The sequence below is a fragment of the Macaca thibetana genome, chromosome 7, assembly GCF_024542745.1.
Source record: "Macaca thibetana thibetana isolate TM-01 chromosome 7, ASM2454274v1, whole genome shotgun sequence".
Classification (NCBI taxonomy): Eukaryota; Metazoa; Chordata; class Mammalia; order Primates; family Cercopithecidae; genus Macaca; species Macaca thibetana.
Window position 1 is genome coordinate 119,864,335 of NC_065584.1, and position 17,502 is coordinate 119,881,836.

A 17,502-nucleotide genomic window follows, 5' to 3' on the forward strand; every position below is an offset into this window, starting at 1 on the left:
TGCACTCCAGCCCGGGCGGCAGAGCGAGACTCCGTCTCCCAAAAAAAAAAAAAAAAAAAAAAAAAGAACTTGATTTGGGCCCTTAATAGGTGTGTCTGTAGAAGAGAAAAAAGAAGGGAGGCAGAGATGTCTTTCTGTGGTTGTGACATTTCCAAATGTACTGTGCAAGGCTGCCCTGTACGATACACAATCAACTGCCAGGGTACCAAAGCATCTTGCCATGAAAATGTTTATATCCATCTCTATTATCAGCTTATAAACTAGGACAAAGCAGACCCAAAACAGCAGATGTATTTCTGAAAAAAATACAGCAGGCCAGTTTGAGTCAAAGGTCAGTCGTTTCTATCTGTGGGAGGTAACGATACCTAATAGGACTAGGTCTCTGGTCCACTTATAGGCCTAGTCTCTTCAATTCCTTATATTGATTAGGAAGTGATAAAAAGGGACTATTGTAACTTTGATGTTGATATTTTAAAAATTATAATTTAAAGAATACCTTTGAAAAGATTAAAGCTAATTATTAATAGAATGCATTACTGCCAAAACAACAGAGGGCACTAAAATATTCCATACAGCAAAAGGTAGAAAATAAAAGGAAAAGCAGTAAAACAAAAAACTGATGACATAAAATGAATAAAATAAGTAGAAAAATTAAGAAATAATTAATTGATTATATCAGTAAAAACAGTAGATTAAACTTTTTAAGACAAAGATTGGGTCAGTAATAAAATCCAATGTTATGCCAATTATAAAACCCATCTAAAAGCATATGTGCGCGCACGCGCGCACGCGCACACACACACACACACACACACACACACACACAGAAAGGCTAAAATGGAAGAACAGGCAACAACGTATCAGGCAAATGTACAGAAAGGTTGCAGGGGTCCTATCATTAATATCAAAACAAAATTCAAAGCAATAAAGATGAAAAAAGATATAATTAAGAAACATAAATTACTATTAAGGTTTTTTTTGTTTGCTTTTTTTGAGACAGGGTCTCACTCTGTTGCCCAGGCTGGAGTGCAGTGGTGTGATCTCGGCTCACTGCAACCTCTGGCTCCCAGGCTCAAGTGATCCTCTAACTGCAGTCTCCCAAACAGCGGGGACTACAGGTATATGTCACCACGCCCAGCTAATTTTTTTTTTTTTTTTTGTACAGACAGGGTTTTACCATGTTGCCCAAGCTGGTCTTGAACTCCTAAGCTCAAGCCATTTGCCCACCTGAGCCTCCCAAAGAGCTAGAATTACAGGTGTGAACCACTGTGCCTAGTCACTAATGAGTTGTGGTGAGTTAAGTAATACTGCATTGTTAGAAATCAAGTAAAAAAACTTCCTTTTCGAGTAGAATGGTTGATTATCTACATGACCCTTCCACAAAAATACACCTGAGTGGTGCATAACATTAAATCAAGTTTAGCCTAAAGCTGCCTCCTTACAGCTGCCTCCAAACCTTAAGTTTGACCTAAAGGTTTCTCTGTACATCGTGAAATACAACAAGTAGAGGTGTAACACCCCAGGCTGGAGTGCAGTGACAATTATTGAGTTTTGGACAATCAAATGTAGACAACTTTTCGAACTGGGTTCAAAAAAGGCAAACGTTGAGCTGTAACTGATAGCCAGGAGGCAGAAAAGGGAACCTGCACAGGGTCTTGTCTAGGCATGCCTGCAACAGACTGGGGGTCTGCATGAGCACTCCTACTTCCCTGGTGCCTTACGCAGCGGGAGGAGCCAGGCCTCTTCAGCTTATGTGTGGTGGCCTGGTGTCCAATCTGTGATGTGGATGCATGTTGGCAGGACCCCTTCTTTCTTTCCTGAGAGCATTCTTTTTGCCTAATAAATCTGCCCTCTTCACCCTTCCATGTGTCTGTGTGCCTAATTTTTCTTGGTTGTGAGACAAGAACCCAGATTTTAGCTGAACTACAGAGCAAAAAATCCTGCATGATTTTGGTGGTCCATACGGGGACATGAGGAGGGGTGAGTAAAATGTGGACCAAAAAATCTCTTTTCCTTTTGTTTCTGAGCCTTCTTGTCCTTGGACTTCTTCTGAGGGCAGAGGAAACTGTGGTCCCTTTCGTTGCTCTCGGGGTTTGGGAATGTCAGCATTGGTCCAAACCAGTCCTTTCTATGGCATTTTCCTTCCTTTTTCTGGGACTGTAATGGCACCTATCTTTTCTTTTACTGTAACAGTGGTGTTCCACCCCTACCCCAATGGCTGCAGGTGCACGTATGGCCACGGCTGCTGCCCTGGCCCCAGGGCAGTCTCACGGCCCAGAGGCGTGCATGTCCAGCTGGGCAGCATTGCTCGCGACACCTCCATGGAGTCTCCCCATTCCCTGGCGGAGGGGTCTAGCTCAGTCCGACAGCAATTGAAAGCTTCTCTGTGGCCGGGCATAGTGGCTCACGTCGGTAATCCCAGCACTTTGGGAGGCCGAGACAGGTGGATCATGAGGTCAGGAGATTGAGACCATCCTGGCTAACACAGTGAAACCCCATCTCTACTAAAAATAAAAAAAATTAGCCGGGCGTAGTGGTGGGTGCCTGTAGTCCCAGCTACTCGGAGGCTGAGGCAGGAGAATGGCGTGAACCCAGGAGGTGGAGCTTGCAGTGAGCCGAGATCATGCCACTGCACTCCGGCCTGGGCACCAGAGCGAGATTCCGTCTCAAAAAAAAAAAAACAAAAAAAGTTTCTCTCTCTGTTCGTCACTGCACTCCAGCCTGGGTAACAGAGAGAGACTCCATCTCATAAAAGATGCATTTACATAAGAATAAGAGGTTTCTTGCCCAGGCATCTTTTTCTTTCCTCTATCCTGTCAGCAGTGAATACAGCTTTGCATTTAAGTTTTTTTCTTTTCTCCATCCTGTCAGCAGTTAACACAGCCCTGTATTTAAGTTTTTTTTTTTTTTTTTCTTTTCTCCACCAGGTCAGGAGTTAACTTTTATACAAGAGGCTTTCTCCCTCACTTTTGGAGGACGTTTTACTAGGCCAGGACACCCTTTCCCCTCCCTTGTTGGAGGAGAACTCAATTCCACAGCTTCTCCTTAGCATTTGGCTTACGATATGGAGTCCCATGCAACCCCCGAGACACATTTTTGTCCCAAACTCAATTCCAAGTTTCAGAACTCAAAAGCTACTAACAGCAGGGGAGACAGGGTGTACATGGGTAAGAGTGGACAATCCTATCCCCTAGGATCCCATGTTTACATGGGTAAGAGCCACTTGGACGCCCACGGGCGGCACCCTGTTGCAGTTGCTGGGCCTCAGGGATATTTGGACGAAAGAAAGAAAGAGGGACGCCTCAATTTCTCTCCCTCACATATCCATAGTATTCACTAGGAAGAAAAGGGAACCAGGAACACCTCGCTCCCCTCTTTCTAGATGAGTAGCCATTCATCTTCATTGTGAACCTCTTGAATGCATCCTGAGTCCTGGGGCTCCTTTGAAAAAAAAGTCTTCTTTTTCCCTTTTCCTCCTCTGTCCTCTCTTCACAGATGAGTACTGTGTTCCCCTACGGGACAGTCCTCTTGGATGTATGCTCCAAACTGGGAAAAGTTAATTTCCCAAACCTTAAACTGGTTGGCTTGGGACTGAGCTTGGAGGAAGGGAACCCGGAAGCCTGACATGCAGGCAAAAGAGTCAACTTTTTTTTACCAGTTGGGCTTTTGGCCTCCCTCTCCTGGTGCAAACTGGTAAAGGGAATGGTAAGGATCACTGTTTATATTCTCTGTAAAGTCTGAATTATAAAAAAGGATTTGTGAGGCTGGTCTTAAGCTATAGCCAAACTGGTGTGCTTTGCATGTCACTCTGCACGGCTCTGTCAGAAAGAGGGGTACCTTAGGATGGGATACAGGCCCAGGACTCCACATGACCTGTAACCACGTGGCAGTGCTTTGTTCTAGCCTCTGTCGTTTTACAATGGCAGCCTAGGTTCAGACCTGGCTTAGGGAATGTGTCCTTTCTGGTTAGATATTTGCATGACCTTTACCATTTGTTGATTCTCTTCCCCTCCACAAATCACCTTGAATTTTCCTTTCTCTGAGTCCCTGGGAGGTTACCATTGGTAAAGTTTGAAAGCCAAAATACTGGTCACTTGGCATGGTTAAAGTTGGATAATAAGGGATTTAAATGGATTTTCATAGAGCACTGAGCTAAATTAAAAAAGGATACCCAAGTTATAGGTATATTTAAAGGCGTTTATATTTTTCTCTTCTTGTATCTTGTTTTTCTGGAAAAAGTTTTTTTCTCAGTTGACTGAATTCTTTTTCTCCATTTTGTCTTGCCACCCTTAATGCACACATCAGAGGCCCTAAGATAATTTCCCTTTTTTTTTTTTTTTTTTTTTTTTTTTTTTTTTTTTTTTTGAGACAGAGTCTCTCTCTTTCGTCCAGGCTGGAGTGCAGTGGTGCGATCTTGACTTACTGCAACCTCCGCATCCTGGGTTCAAGCGATGGCCTGTGATTCCTTGGGAAAAACAGAAAAGGTCATTGGATTCCATTTTGGGAGGAGTCTCTGTTTTCCTCATGGAGCCCCAGGAATTAGAGGCGGATGGATCTTTCTCAAAATTTGTTTTTGTCTTCCAGCTATACCTGTTTATTAGGCCCTAGAAACTGCATGCTTTCCTAGCCCTACACTTAAAGGGCTTCATTCAGAGGTCAATAGCCCAATTAGGAGACTGGTAAACAGAAAATCCTATAACTACTGGATCTGCTTCTATTTGTCTGTGTGGTTATATATGTGTTGTGTGTGATATCTACAAAAAAGAGAGCTCTTATTAATCTAAAGGAAAATAAGCATCTAGATCAAATATCTTTTAAAGGGAAGATAAAAGCTGTGGTACCTTTTGGTTCGTGTGACTTCAGTCTTTGAGAAATGGAAACAGCCTTGGAGATTACTGGTAAAATGCAAATGCCATCAAAATGTAATTTTTTACCGAGGTTTATAGGATTATTTTAAATTAGGTAAGATAAAGCCAAAGGTTTAAACAAGTTGTGGAAGGTTTCTATTTTTTTTTTTTTTTTTTTTTTTTTTGAGGCGGAGTCTCGCTCTGTCGCCCAGGCTGGAGTGCAGTGGCGCGATCTCGGCTCACTGCAAGCTCCGCCTCCCGGGTTCCCGCCATTCTCCTGCCTCAGCCTCCCGAGTAGCTGGGACTACAGGCACCGCCACCACGCCCGGCTAATTTTTTTGTATTTTTAGTGGAGACGGGGTTTCATTGTGTTAGCCAGGATGGTCTCGATCTCCTGACCTCGTGATCCGCCCGTCTCGGCCTCCCAAAGTGCTGGGATTACAGGCTTGAGCCACCGCGCCCGGCGGAAGGTTTCTAAAAATTAATCTTGCAAAAGAAATTCTGTGTGTGAACACTGACTAGATTCAAAAGGGTATTATATGGTTTTTCTGTAAATTGAGCATTGAAATAAAAGCAAAACAAGGTTTTCCTAAGGCACTAATCTGCTTTTTAGCAAAATTTATAAAGAGTTATAAAAGATTCATAACGGTCTCACCTCATGGTCAAACTGGTTAAGACTGGATAGAATTGTCTATAAGATTTCATTAGAAACTTGGGGTTGATATTAATAGCTGAAATGTTGATAAATATCAAACAGAACAAGAGTTAAATGAATGGACTGAACTAATGAAAAACTGAGTAAGCTTTTTAAACTTTTGTTTAAAACATTGCTGATACTTATTTTGTTTTTCAGATTCAAGGAAACTTATTTGGAGCTATTTATGGCCTTTAACAGAGTGAGGCATACTCCTGTGAACAAAATTTGGAGCATATTTGTTTCTCTCTGCCTGGCTTCTCCAGTATTGGGAAACTGTCAGCATTCTTAGCTTATGGCAATATGGTTATTTGCATCAGTGCCATTTTCTCTTGCAACAGGACGTAATTGGAGAAACTGGTTGTTTTATCAAGGCTTTGACTGGAAGGGTATGCTTCCTTTTAAGGAATCAAGCTCAACTTGCAGATCCAATAAAAACCCCTTGGGAAAACTGTCTATAGTAGATACCTTGTCTACATAGTCCCCGTACAAAGTTCCTAACCTGTGGTGAGTAAAGAATGTCACTTTCTAACAGGTCCAGGAGTCCCATGTTCTTGGGAACTCAAGAAGAGAGGAGTTCACCCAACTCACAGTCATTAGAGTACACAAACCCATGGCAGAGCTTGGCTCTAAAGAAGGAAAATAAAAGTCCTATCTGAGATTCCTTGTGGAATAGAATTCCATCAAATCCAATTTAAAAAGCCCATGTAGAAATAATTATTCTTGCTCCACCTTACGCAAATAATCGGGCCAGGTATGAGACTAAAGTTATTTTGCAAACAACTCAGTCCTGTTATGCTTTGTTTTTAATAAAAATGAGGACTGGAGAGAAAGTATGTTTCAAAACTTACACATTTGTCATTAAATTCCAGACTTGTTAGTTGTTTTTTAAGTTCTTGCCTACATTTTAGGCTTACATTGCTTATTCTTGTGAGCCAATCAGCAATCTCTGGCTGCAGCTCAGAAGGAACAAAAGGGATGGGTAATGTAAAAATCTGGTTCAATATTTTAATTCTGAGCAATTATCCTGAAAATCCTGCCAGGTGATGGGAGTAAATAGGGTGCCTATAACCTGGAGGTTTCCTTTTTGGGAAAATAAGACAAAGAGGGCTAACCAAAGCCAAGCCCCATGCACCCAAATCTTAGCAACTCTAACTACAGCCACCAGTTATCCAGGCATGTCAACAGCCTTGGGATTTAAAAACTGTCCTTACCCACTCCTTTTTGTTTCATTTTGACACGTTTTCTAATAACCAGGTTTGTCTCCTCTCGCCTTCAGGTCATCAACTCCAAACATTCATGCAACTGGAGCCTCAAACAATGGCCCCCTTTAACCGCGGAATCTTAGATAGGCCTCTGAGGGAGATCTGACTCTGTCTTCCCAAAACAGTGCTCCTGTCAGCAGTACGAAGTGGTCAGTTTTTTATCCTTATCCCTATCCTTATCCTAATGGAAGTTATATGTCCTTCTTTAGGGAGGGAATGATAGAGGCAGGAGGCAGATAAGGGAACCCGCACAGGGTCCTGCCTGGGCATGCCTGCAACAGACAGGGGTCTGCATGCGCACTGGGAGAACGGGGAGGAGCCGCCAGGAATATGTGCCTTATGCACCAAAAGCAACGGCAACAAAAGACAACATTGACAGATGGGATCTAATTAAACTAAAGAGCTTCTGCACAGGAAAAGAAACTATCATCAGAGTGAACAGGTAACCTACGGAATGGGAGAAAATTTTTGCAATCTATCCATCTGACAAAGGGCAAATATCCAGAATCTACAAGGAACTTAAACAAATTTACAAGAAAAAAACAAACAACCCAATCAAAAAGTGGATGAAAGATATGAACAGACACTTCTCAAAAGAAGACATTTATGTGGCCCACAAATGTATGAAAAAAAGCTCATCATCACTGGTCATTAGAGAAATGCAAATCAAAACCACAATGAGATACCATCTCATGCCAGTTAGAATGGCGATCATTAAAAAGTCAGGAATCAACAGATGCTGGAGAGGATGTGGAGAAATAGGAACGCTTTTACACTGTTGGTGGGAATGTAAATTAGTTCAACCATTGTGGAAGACAATGTGGCAATTCCTCAAGGATCTAGAACCAGAAATACCATTTGACCCAGCAATCCCATTACTGGGTATATACCCAAAGGATTATAAATCATGCTGCTATAAAGACACATGCACATGTATGTTTATTACAGCACTATTCACGATAACAAAGACTTGGAACCAACCCAAATTCCCACCAATGATAGACTAGATAAAGAAAATGTGGCACATATACAGCATGGAGTACTATGCAGCCATAAAAAAGGATGGGTTCATGGCCTTTGCAGGGACATGGATGAAGCTGGAAGCCATAATTCTCAGCAAATTAACACAGGAACAGAAAACCATACATCGCATGTTCTCACTCATTAAGTGGGAGTTGAACAATGAGAACACTTGGATACAGGGAGGGGAACATCACACAGCAGGCCCTGTTGTGGGGGGTGGAGGGCTAGGGGAGGGATAGCATTAGGAGAAATATCTAATATAGATGACGGGTTGATGGGTGCAGCAAACCACCATGGCACATGTATACCTATTTAACAAACCTGCATGTTCTGCATGTGAATCCCAGAACTTGAAAGTATAATAATAATAAAAAAAAAATGAACTCATATATATATACACACATACATACATACAGTGGGAGAAGGACAGAACCAGGAAATCACATACCTAATGTAAGAGCTAAATGTATAAAACTCTTAGAAGAAAACATAGGAGTAAATCTCATGACATCAAGTTAGCAATGATTTCTTAGAAGTAACATCAAAAGAACATGTAATCAAAACAAAAAATGATAAATTGGACTACGTCAAAACTAAAAATGTTTATGCTTCAAAGGACACCACCCAGAAGTAAAGAGAAAACCCACAAAATGGGAGAAAATATTTAAAATCACACATTTGATAAGAGACTTATACTCAGAATATATATTAAAGAAAACCTACAACTCACTAAAGACAAATAACTCAATTAAAATATAGGTAAAGGATTTTAACTGGCATTTCTCTAAAGAAGATAGACAAATGGCCAATAAATACATAAGAAGATGGTCAACATCATTAGCCATTAGAGAAATGCAAAATAAAACCACAATGAGATACAACTTTATACTCACCAGGATAGCTATAAGAAAGACAGAAAATAATTAAGTGTTGGCTAGGATGTGAAAAACTGGAACCCTTATTCATTGCTAGTGGGAATCTAAAGTGGTATAGCCACTTTAGAAATCAGTTTGGTGGTTGCTCAAAATGTTAAACATAGAATCATCATATGACACAGAAATTCCACTCCTAGGTACATACCCAAGATAAATGAATACATATGTCCAAAGAAAAACTTGTACACAAATGTTCATAGAAGCATTATTCATAATAAACAAAAAATGGAAATGACTCAAATGTCCATGGACTGATGAATGGCTAAATAAAATGTGGTATATCTTTGTAACAGAATATTACATGGCAATAAAAAGAACTCAATTGTATATGCTACAATTTGGATGTTTCTTGAAAACATTCTAAGTGAAAGAAGCTAGTCACAGAGACCACATATTGTAGGATTCCATTTATATGAAATATCTACAATAGGCAAATCTATAAAGATATGAAGCTACAAAGTCCTCATGGTGCTTAAAACTGGGAGCAGGGGAGCAGGGGTTGGTGGTAACTTGAGAATGATTACTAATCAGCATGGGATTCCTTTTTGGGAAACACAAATTCTAAAACTAGACTGTGGTAATGATTGCACAACCTGTGAATACACTAAAAAAAATTGAATTGTACATTTTAAGTGGGTGATGTGTATAGTATGTTAATTATATTTCCGTAAAACTTAAAAAATAATGTATAATCATAGTAGCTATATGCTCAGACAATACAAATAAAAAGATGTCTTAAAAATGAGAGGGGAAATTCAGAAAAGCACATACAAAAAAATCTTTTTAACTGTTCTCTGAAATTACATAATCAGTAGTGGCATTAGCATTGTTATTCTGAAATTGTCTCATATACTGTTAACATTTTAATATAGTATCTATATCTACTGGTATGCTGAGTCCCAACAAGAGGTCCCTGCAGAACTCTTGTTGGAGCAGAACACATTATTTTTATTACTTACAAAGAATAAGTAAATAATACTGTTCTGACTTTTCTCTGCCCCAGCTCTTACTCCAGGAGCAAGGTGATGAGAAAGAGATATAATCTTGCAAGTAATTCCATCTACCATAGGTAAGGGGTCTGGAAAAATAAATCCGAGTATTGATTTAGGAAAAAAGAGGCAGCTGTTCCCCCTTCCCTTCTGAGAGAGTTTCCTTGGAAAAGTCAAGAGAAGGATATGTGCTTTCACACTTTGGAATGTAAATAAATCTTCCTGGGGGGAAAAACTAGTGTCTCCAGCTTTACAATCCAAGAGGTGTCTCCAAGGTCCTGGTCTCAACCCTTCCTTTGAAATGTAAACAGATACCTCAAGAAAGGTAAGTCTCTCTGGAGTTTTCACTATCTGTTCAGCCATAAACTAATTTCTAAAAGTTGTCTTTTAGCCTAGGTCTCTAGTTTCTGTAAAATTTGTTCAAAGTCCTAACTGTGCAGAAACATAAGAATATGTTCTCTACAGTCCCACATACAATGTGATATTTATTTTGTAGTGTAATACAAAATAAATACAAAATTGAGTTAAACCAAAATATTAGCTTGTTAAATCAGACTCAAACAAACTGGACATCTTACCCAGTTTCAACCTTTTCTGATAATTTCAGGAAGAGAAGTAATCAGGCAGCCTAACAAGGTAGAGTTTCAAGACCATCAGAACAGCTCTCCAGGTCCTTCACTGCTATACGCTGGCCCAGATTAGCACGTGAGGTCAATTAGAATTACAGTACCATTCTCTGTCTCTTCCCAACAAAAACAACTTTTCTCATGCACGTTCATAGTCACAGTGACTAGGTTAGTCACTAGAGATTATTGTTCAATAAATTCAGGATTCCATTTGGCTTGAGGATATAATTATATATAGCACAGTATAGGTTTTAAAAGTCATTGGCTTCCAGATATCATTATGCAACAAGCTCCCTTCAGGACAACATAATGTCGTTCCTTTATCCTTCCAATTCTAGTCAGTGTAGCATGAGAAAGACAAATTCCCTTTTTATCTGTGATACTTGGGCCACTGGAGAACAAATATAAAGGCCACACTGTTCAGCAATGTCCCATAATTTAGGCTAATCATAGTGTTCCCATAAGTGGGCATCCTTAGCTTGGCTACTAGAACTGCTGGCCATTGATCTTTAAAAACAACAACTTCCATAGCAATTGGAATATTCAAGAGTCTTTCCTGCTAAGAGTAGAAGCCCTCTTCTTGCACTGCTGACCAATATGATGTTCCATTAAATACTCTATTAGTCCAGTCATTTAAAGCTTTCTTGTCCCTCTAGGGCCATTTCCAGATGCAGCCAGTCTCCTGGAAGAGAGCTCCCTCTAGTGTCTCTATTGGGACTAGCCACTCCTTTTCATCACGAGTTTTCAGGAACATTATTTTGGTCTGATTTGGTCTGATATTAGTAATGGTCCTTAAGACCACTACTAAAAATGCCTTTAGAACATCAAGACAGCAGAGACAATATTTACCAAGCAACAACATGGGTTATTACCATGGTACATTAGTAAAATTTGTACAATTTAGAAAAATAGTTTGCACACACACACAAAAGTCCCATGAGATTGTCATTTGGTATATTATGTACCAAACACAGCTCTCTTTGGGTATGTCATAGGCTTTTCACAAACATACTCTGCATAATTCCGGACAGGAGTTGTTAGTAATATTTATTCGTTACATTACATCCAAATCCATCTCCCTCAAGGTGGTCTTCCAATTCCCTTAAATGAATTCCATTAGCATTCACATATTCTATATTAGAAGGAAATCAAGCTATAACAGGCAGTAGAAATCTGCTCTCCATTATACCTAGGTAGATGTCTTAGCAACATATTGTCTTGATTTATGTCCACAAGGAATGCAAAAGCCCTATTGCTCCAAATCCTCCATCTATGTACTTTAATTAGTAATGGTGAAATCATCAAAACAAAACAAAACAAAAAAAAAGAGATCTGAATGGTAAATATGGTTGACCCTTGAACATCACGAATATGAACTGCCTGGATTCACTTATATATGGATTTTTTTCAATAAGTATATTTGGAGAGATTTGTGACAATTTGAAAAAACTCAACATATGAACCATGTAGCCTAGAAATACTGAAAAAATTAAGAGAAAGGTATGTCATGAATGCATGAAATACATGTAGATGTTCATGTATTTTATCATTTACTACCACAAAATATATAGAAATCTATTATATAAGGTTAAAATTTACCAAACACACACATATTCACAGGTGAGAGAAAGGTAAACAAACATAAAGATGCAGCATTAAATCATAACTGCATAAAATTAACTATTATTATCTATTGTTACTACTGTATTAATTTTGTAGCCATCGCCTGTTGCCATTGCAGTGAGCTCAAGTGTTGCTAGTGTCTGCTTAAAATACTATGTGATGCTAATCATCTCCGCATGAGCAGAGCATTTTCTGTCTCCAGTAAATTGTGTATTACAGTAAAAAGTGATCTCTTGTGGTTCTTGCATATATTTCATTGGGTTTAGTGTAAATACTGTAAACCTCGACTAACACCATGGGACCCATACGAACTGCCACCAGTGATGCTGGACGTGTTCCCAAGACGCAGAGAAAAGTCATGACATTGTAAGAAAAAGTTGACGTTCTGTAGATTGAGATCTGCAGCTGTGGTTGCCTGCAATTTTGGACAGATGATTCATTTTGTAGACAGATGACATAAATTTGCAGTATTGATAAATACAGGACAGTACTATAAGTGTATTTTCTCTTCCTTACGTTTTATTTTTCTTTCTTTTTTTGAGACAGGGTCTTGCTCTTCACCCAGGTTGGAGTGCAAAGGTGCAAAGACAGCTCACTGAGGCCCTGACTTCCCAGGCTGAAGCGATTTTCCCGCCTCAGCCTCCTGAGTAGCTGGGATTACAGGCACACACCACCATGCCCAGCTAATTTTTAAACTTATTATAGGGATAGGTCTCCTTATGTTGCCCAGGCTGGTCTCACACTCCTGACTCAAGAGATCCTTTCATTTTGGGCTCCCAAAGTCCTGGGAATATAAGCATGAGCCACTGTGTCTGGCCTCTCTTCCTTATAATTGTCTTAGTAAAATTTTCTTTTCTCCAGCTTATTTTATTGTAAGAGTATGTAATACATACAACATGCAAAATGTGTTACTTGCCTGTTATGTTTTTGGTAAGGCTTCTGGTCAACAGCAGTAGTTAAGTTTTTGGAGTATCAAAAGTTATAAGTGGCTTTTCAACTATGCCGGGGATTGGTGCTCCTAACCACCTTGTTGTCCAAGGGACAACTGGATAGCCTACAAACCAAGACATGAGTGGGAACTGTAGTGAACTGCTCCTACATTGAGTAATCAAGGGGCACTCTGCCACTTTATTCCTCTAGATTACATAGGTGGAATCTTTCTTTTCTTTTTTGAAACAAAGTCTTGCTCTGTCACCCAGGCTGGAGTGCAGTGGCGTGATCTTGGCTCACTGCAAGCTCTGTCTCCCAGGTTCATGCCATTTTCCTGCCTCAGCCTCCTGAGTAGCTGGGACTACAGGCGCCCCGCCACCACGCCTGGCTAATTTTTTTGTATTTTTAGTAGAGACGGGGTTTCACCATATTAGCCAGGATGGTCTCGATCTCCTGACCTTCATGATACGCCCGCCTCGGCCTCCCAAACTGCTGGGATTACAGGCCATAGGTGGAATCTTTAAGTAGAGCTGTACATCACCAATTTCCCTTCTCTCCAGAAAACACATCCAAAGTGTTCTCTCAACATCAGTTAGGTTAGCATCAAATTTGAGAGAGATATCCAAGACAACAACTCAACTTCAGCAAGAAGAGAGTAGCTTGGCATTTACCAAGGAGAGATACCAAATACCTTATTATTTTCTAGCTCTGAGGCTCTGCCATGTTAGGTCACATGGTTACATCTCTCCACAGAACTTGAATTCACGTATAAGTGCCTTTCTATCTCTTACACGTCCTCCCATTTCCATCTATTACCTGTTTTGACCCATACCCTTTTCCCCACGATTGGGCTAACTGGTTCAACGGTTGTATTATAAACCCACAGGGACAGTAAAACAGCAGCCTTGTTAGCACTTCTCCTTGGCAGATATTACAGGATTTGACACATAAGAATCACAAGACACTGGCTTGTGTTTATGGATAGGCCTTAATTTGCCTGCACAGAGTGAAGTTATTCACACCCCTAAAGGCCTTTAAGAATATGCACTGTCAAATGTAATGGTATTGATACTGTGTTTTGTGCACTGACAACACTTTCCTTTGGTATGTGCAACTTTAAACTCGGGCCTAGGACCATTAGATCAGGGAAAACTCATTAAAAAATCTATGCAATGGGAAAGATATATAGTTGTGAATTTGCATCCTCCCCCATCACCTCATTCCTATCTCCCAGTCCTAGAAACCTTATAAGTAGAGTCCTAGCATTATTCCCTTTCACAGTCAATGTTACTACACCATCATTTAACTGAATAAACTAACCCTTAAACCTGTAGTTTTTTCTAGTGATCAATATAGTTACTTTGGAAACAAATATATCTTTCAAGAAACAGGAGGTTTTCTAATGATAGGTAAAAGTGGTTTCATGTTTTCCCTTTATCATTTATCTCTTTTTTAGCAACTAGTTAACATTCTGCTAAAAGGAGTCCAAAGATACTTTTCCCCTCTAGTAAATACCCTTAGTGATTTTTTTGTTTCTTTGTATGTTTTTTTGCCATGAGGTCTGTAATTATATTTGCAGGAAGATTATAGAGGTTCTTCCTTCTTGCTTTCCAGGAAGCCTACCCCAGTTACTGGAAAGAATGGATAACAGATCTGCTATTTGGTCTTTTTGTTCCCCCAAATTATGGGATTTTCTAATAAATAATATCTCTTGTGACCTTGATAATCAAGATTTACTGTGGAAGAAAGAAGGCAGAGATAGAATACAGAATTATTATAATCCTTATGTTGTCTTGAATTTGATTTTGAAATATCATGAACTCATGAGTCATTAGATACACACATACAGACATATATCATTTCACGTTCAAAGAAATCAGGGCTTCCTGAAAAAAAGGATGTTCTAGCTCTGGGACCGAAAATGTGTAAGATGACCACTTCGTGGCAGCATTGTTTATCACAGTGCCAAACTGGGTACCACCTATATGCTATCAATAATAGAATGGACAATTATATTGTGGTGTGATAAGTTAGAGTCTCCCGCAAGGGAACACTATACTACAATATAAATGAACACACTATTGCTTCATTCAATAATATGGATGAGTCCCTTAAAACATTATAATGAAACAAAGAAGCCAGAAATTTTATGAGTTCATTGATGCCTATAAGACATAAAGGTTATGTAACATAATTATAAAAAATATATTTGTATGCATTCGTGTAGAACTGACCCTTTTCTATTATAAGACCATTTCATAGAAAAATGGTCCACAAAATTTTACTGATACCTCTCCCCCATAGAAAGGTCTTATTGTCCCCTTTTTTTTTTTTTTTTTTTTTTGGCTTAAATCCTGTTCTGACAATTTTAAATGGGAGGAAAAAGGCTTAGCAACCTATATTGCATCATTTATATGTTTCTATGTCTTCAGAAGTACTGTCTTTCTTAATATTATTCTAAAGAATAACTTTCATCTTTGCACACCTATAGGCAGTCAGTAGAAACCACGTGCTGTAAATGTTAAAATCAGATCTATATTTTCGTTACTGAGATGCCAAAGACAAGTCTGCTCGGTTTTTACATTTTACCCAAAGGCTTGATAAAGCTAATTCCCCATCTCTAATCCCTACAGAGACACACACATAGAAATGCAAGAACACACAATATCGGTCATATACTATTAAAAGATGGCAATAAAGTCAAATTCTTTGACTACCTTTTCAATAAGGGAGGTCTCTCTGGGTTCTAATCCAGTCTTTTACCTGTCTGGCAGTAAAAGGAATAGTATGTGTACCTTTCAGTGAGGTGTCACGTGAACTTCATTACAGAACTATGTAATCTTAGAAAATTCAAAGAGAGAGCGAGAGACAAAGAAAAAGCAAGAGGGAATACTCTGTACAGAATCACCCAGAAATTCATACGACAAATATATTTATAATGAGATCGTTTATCATGAGAGCTGCTCGGCAACCTTTTCTCAGAAATAATAATATAATACCACTCAATCTTTCTCGTTTTAACAGCTAAGGAGATCAACTACAGATTCACCAAAAAAAGCTTTCAACTGAAGACAACACTTCAACTTCAGCAAGAATAGAGCAGCTTGGTATTTACCACGGAGAAACATTATGGGGTCTGTACTCTTTCTCTTAATTTTATTTAAAAAGTGAATGTATCTGTAAAATCTTCTACAGCTCGAGACCTCGTTATTTCAGAGACCAGCAAGGTAAACACTCTCAAATGAGGTACACGATTTAGGCTTTGGGAACTCTCAGGCTTCAGGGCATTTTCTATAACAGGTTCACGAAATGAATGGACTGGGCTCAAACCCTATGGTTTCTCAAAAATGAATATAATTATAGCAATTCCAAATAAATTAAATGTGTTCATATGTAATGTCCATACTTGAATCAGATTACCACCTGCCTGCTGCGTCTATGCTAACTAATCAGATAACATTTTCTCAAACATGATTTTCTCACCACCTCCAACAAAAACCAGTATCCTATCTATTTTTTATAACAAAAACAAAACCATCATTCTATTTTAGCATCATTCAAAATATGTTAAAAAATACAAGGAATATATCATGTTTTGTGTCAAATACATATTGCAAGAAGCTTCCAAAAAACTCCAAAACAAAACAAAAATAACCCTTGTATTTCCTGTCTCCAACAAGCCTAAATTCCAAACCCTAAAAAAAAAAAACCAACTTAAATTGAAGGACTATAATACAATATCAGTTTTAGAACCAGTTATATATTAAAAAAAAAAAAAAAAAAAAAAAAAAAGCCTTACTAGTAATCACTTTGGCAAATGGTCAAAAGCCCATTTTAAAACTTCCCTTTCTTCATGCAAGGAAGGTGCTTACTCAATTTCTTCAGCTGTGACTCCACATTTTTATATTCTAAATCAGTTTTCTTTGTTCATTGTAACTACTTATTAGTGAATTGAGATTATCTATGTGGCAACAAACAGCTCCCTTGATAGTTTGGCTGCATACCCAAAGCTGCTACTTTGATGATCATTGCTTGAATGTTAGATGATATCATCTCTCTGAGCAAATCTTCCTGGTTTCTCTGCCAAAGGTAAGCTAAAGGCTGGAGATTAAGCCTTTTACACCTACAAAAGAAAAAGAAAAAGAAAGTCAGATGATATCTTAATATTTTATACTTGGATCCACAGCAATTACTTTGATTTGAAACATAATGCTTCGTTCAAGGATTTTAGCATTGAAAATGCTTTTAAAAACATATTTTGCATAATGAAGTTTATATATACAACATAAACATATTTAATTTCCATGGGCTATGCATAAACTGATAAAAATGAAATTTCTAGGCATACTAGAAATATTAATTTTAGTAAGACTCTTAATTTAGTAATCTATTAAAAGAGTTTACAAATGCCAGTATTCTCTGTTTTAAAACTTCCATGGGTATCAAAATTTTGAAGAATATATAAAGTGGGCAAATAATTTATCCTAATAAAACAGCCGCATATTGATTAAATTAACAGTACAGTTATATGAATTATTCTAAACTACTAACTTTGATTTTTTTTTTTAAG

The 17,502-nt window shown here is 38.6% G+C and overlaps 1 protein-coding gene across 2 annotated transcripts in view; it reads right to left on the reverse strand.

Moving 5' to 3' along the window:
• DPH6 (diphthamine biosynthesis 6) overlaps positions 1–17,502 on the reverse strand; it is a 338,217-nt gene that overhangs the window by 224,082 nt on the left and 96,633 nt on the right. For both annotated transcript variants that reach the window (XR_007727317.1, XM_050797576.1), the window contains exon 5: positions 16,937–17,055. Coding sequence is in view for 1 of the 2 variants with exons in the window: in XM_050797576.1 (XP_050653533.1) it covers positions 16,937–17,055 (119 nt within the window). In the remaining variant the exon portion in view is untranslated. The remainder of the gene's footprint in view (positions 1–16,936; positions 17,056–17,502) is intronic.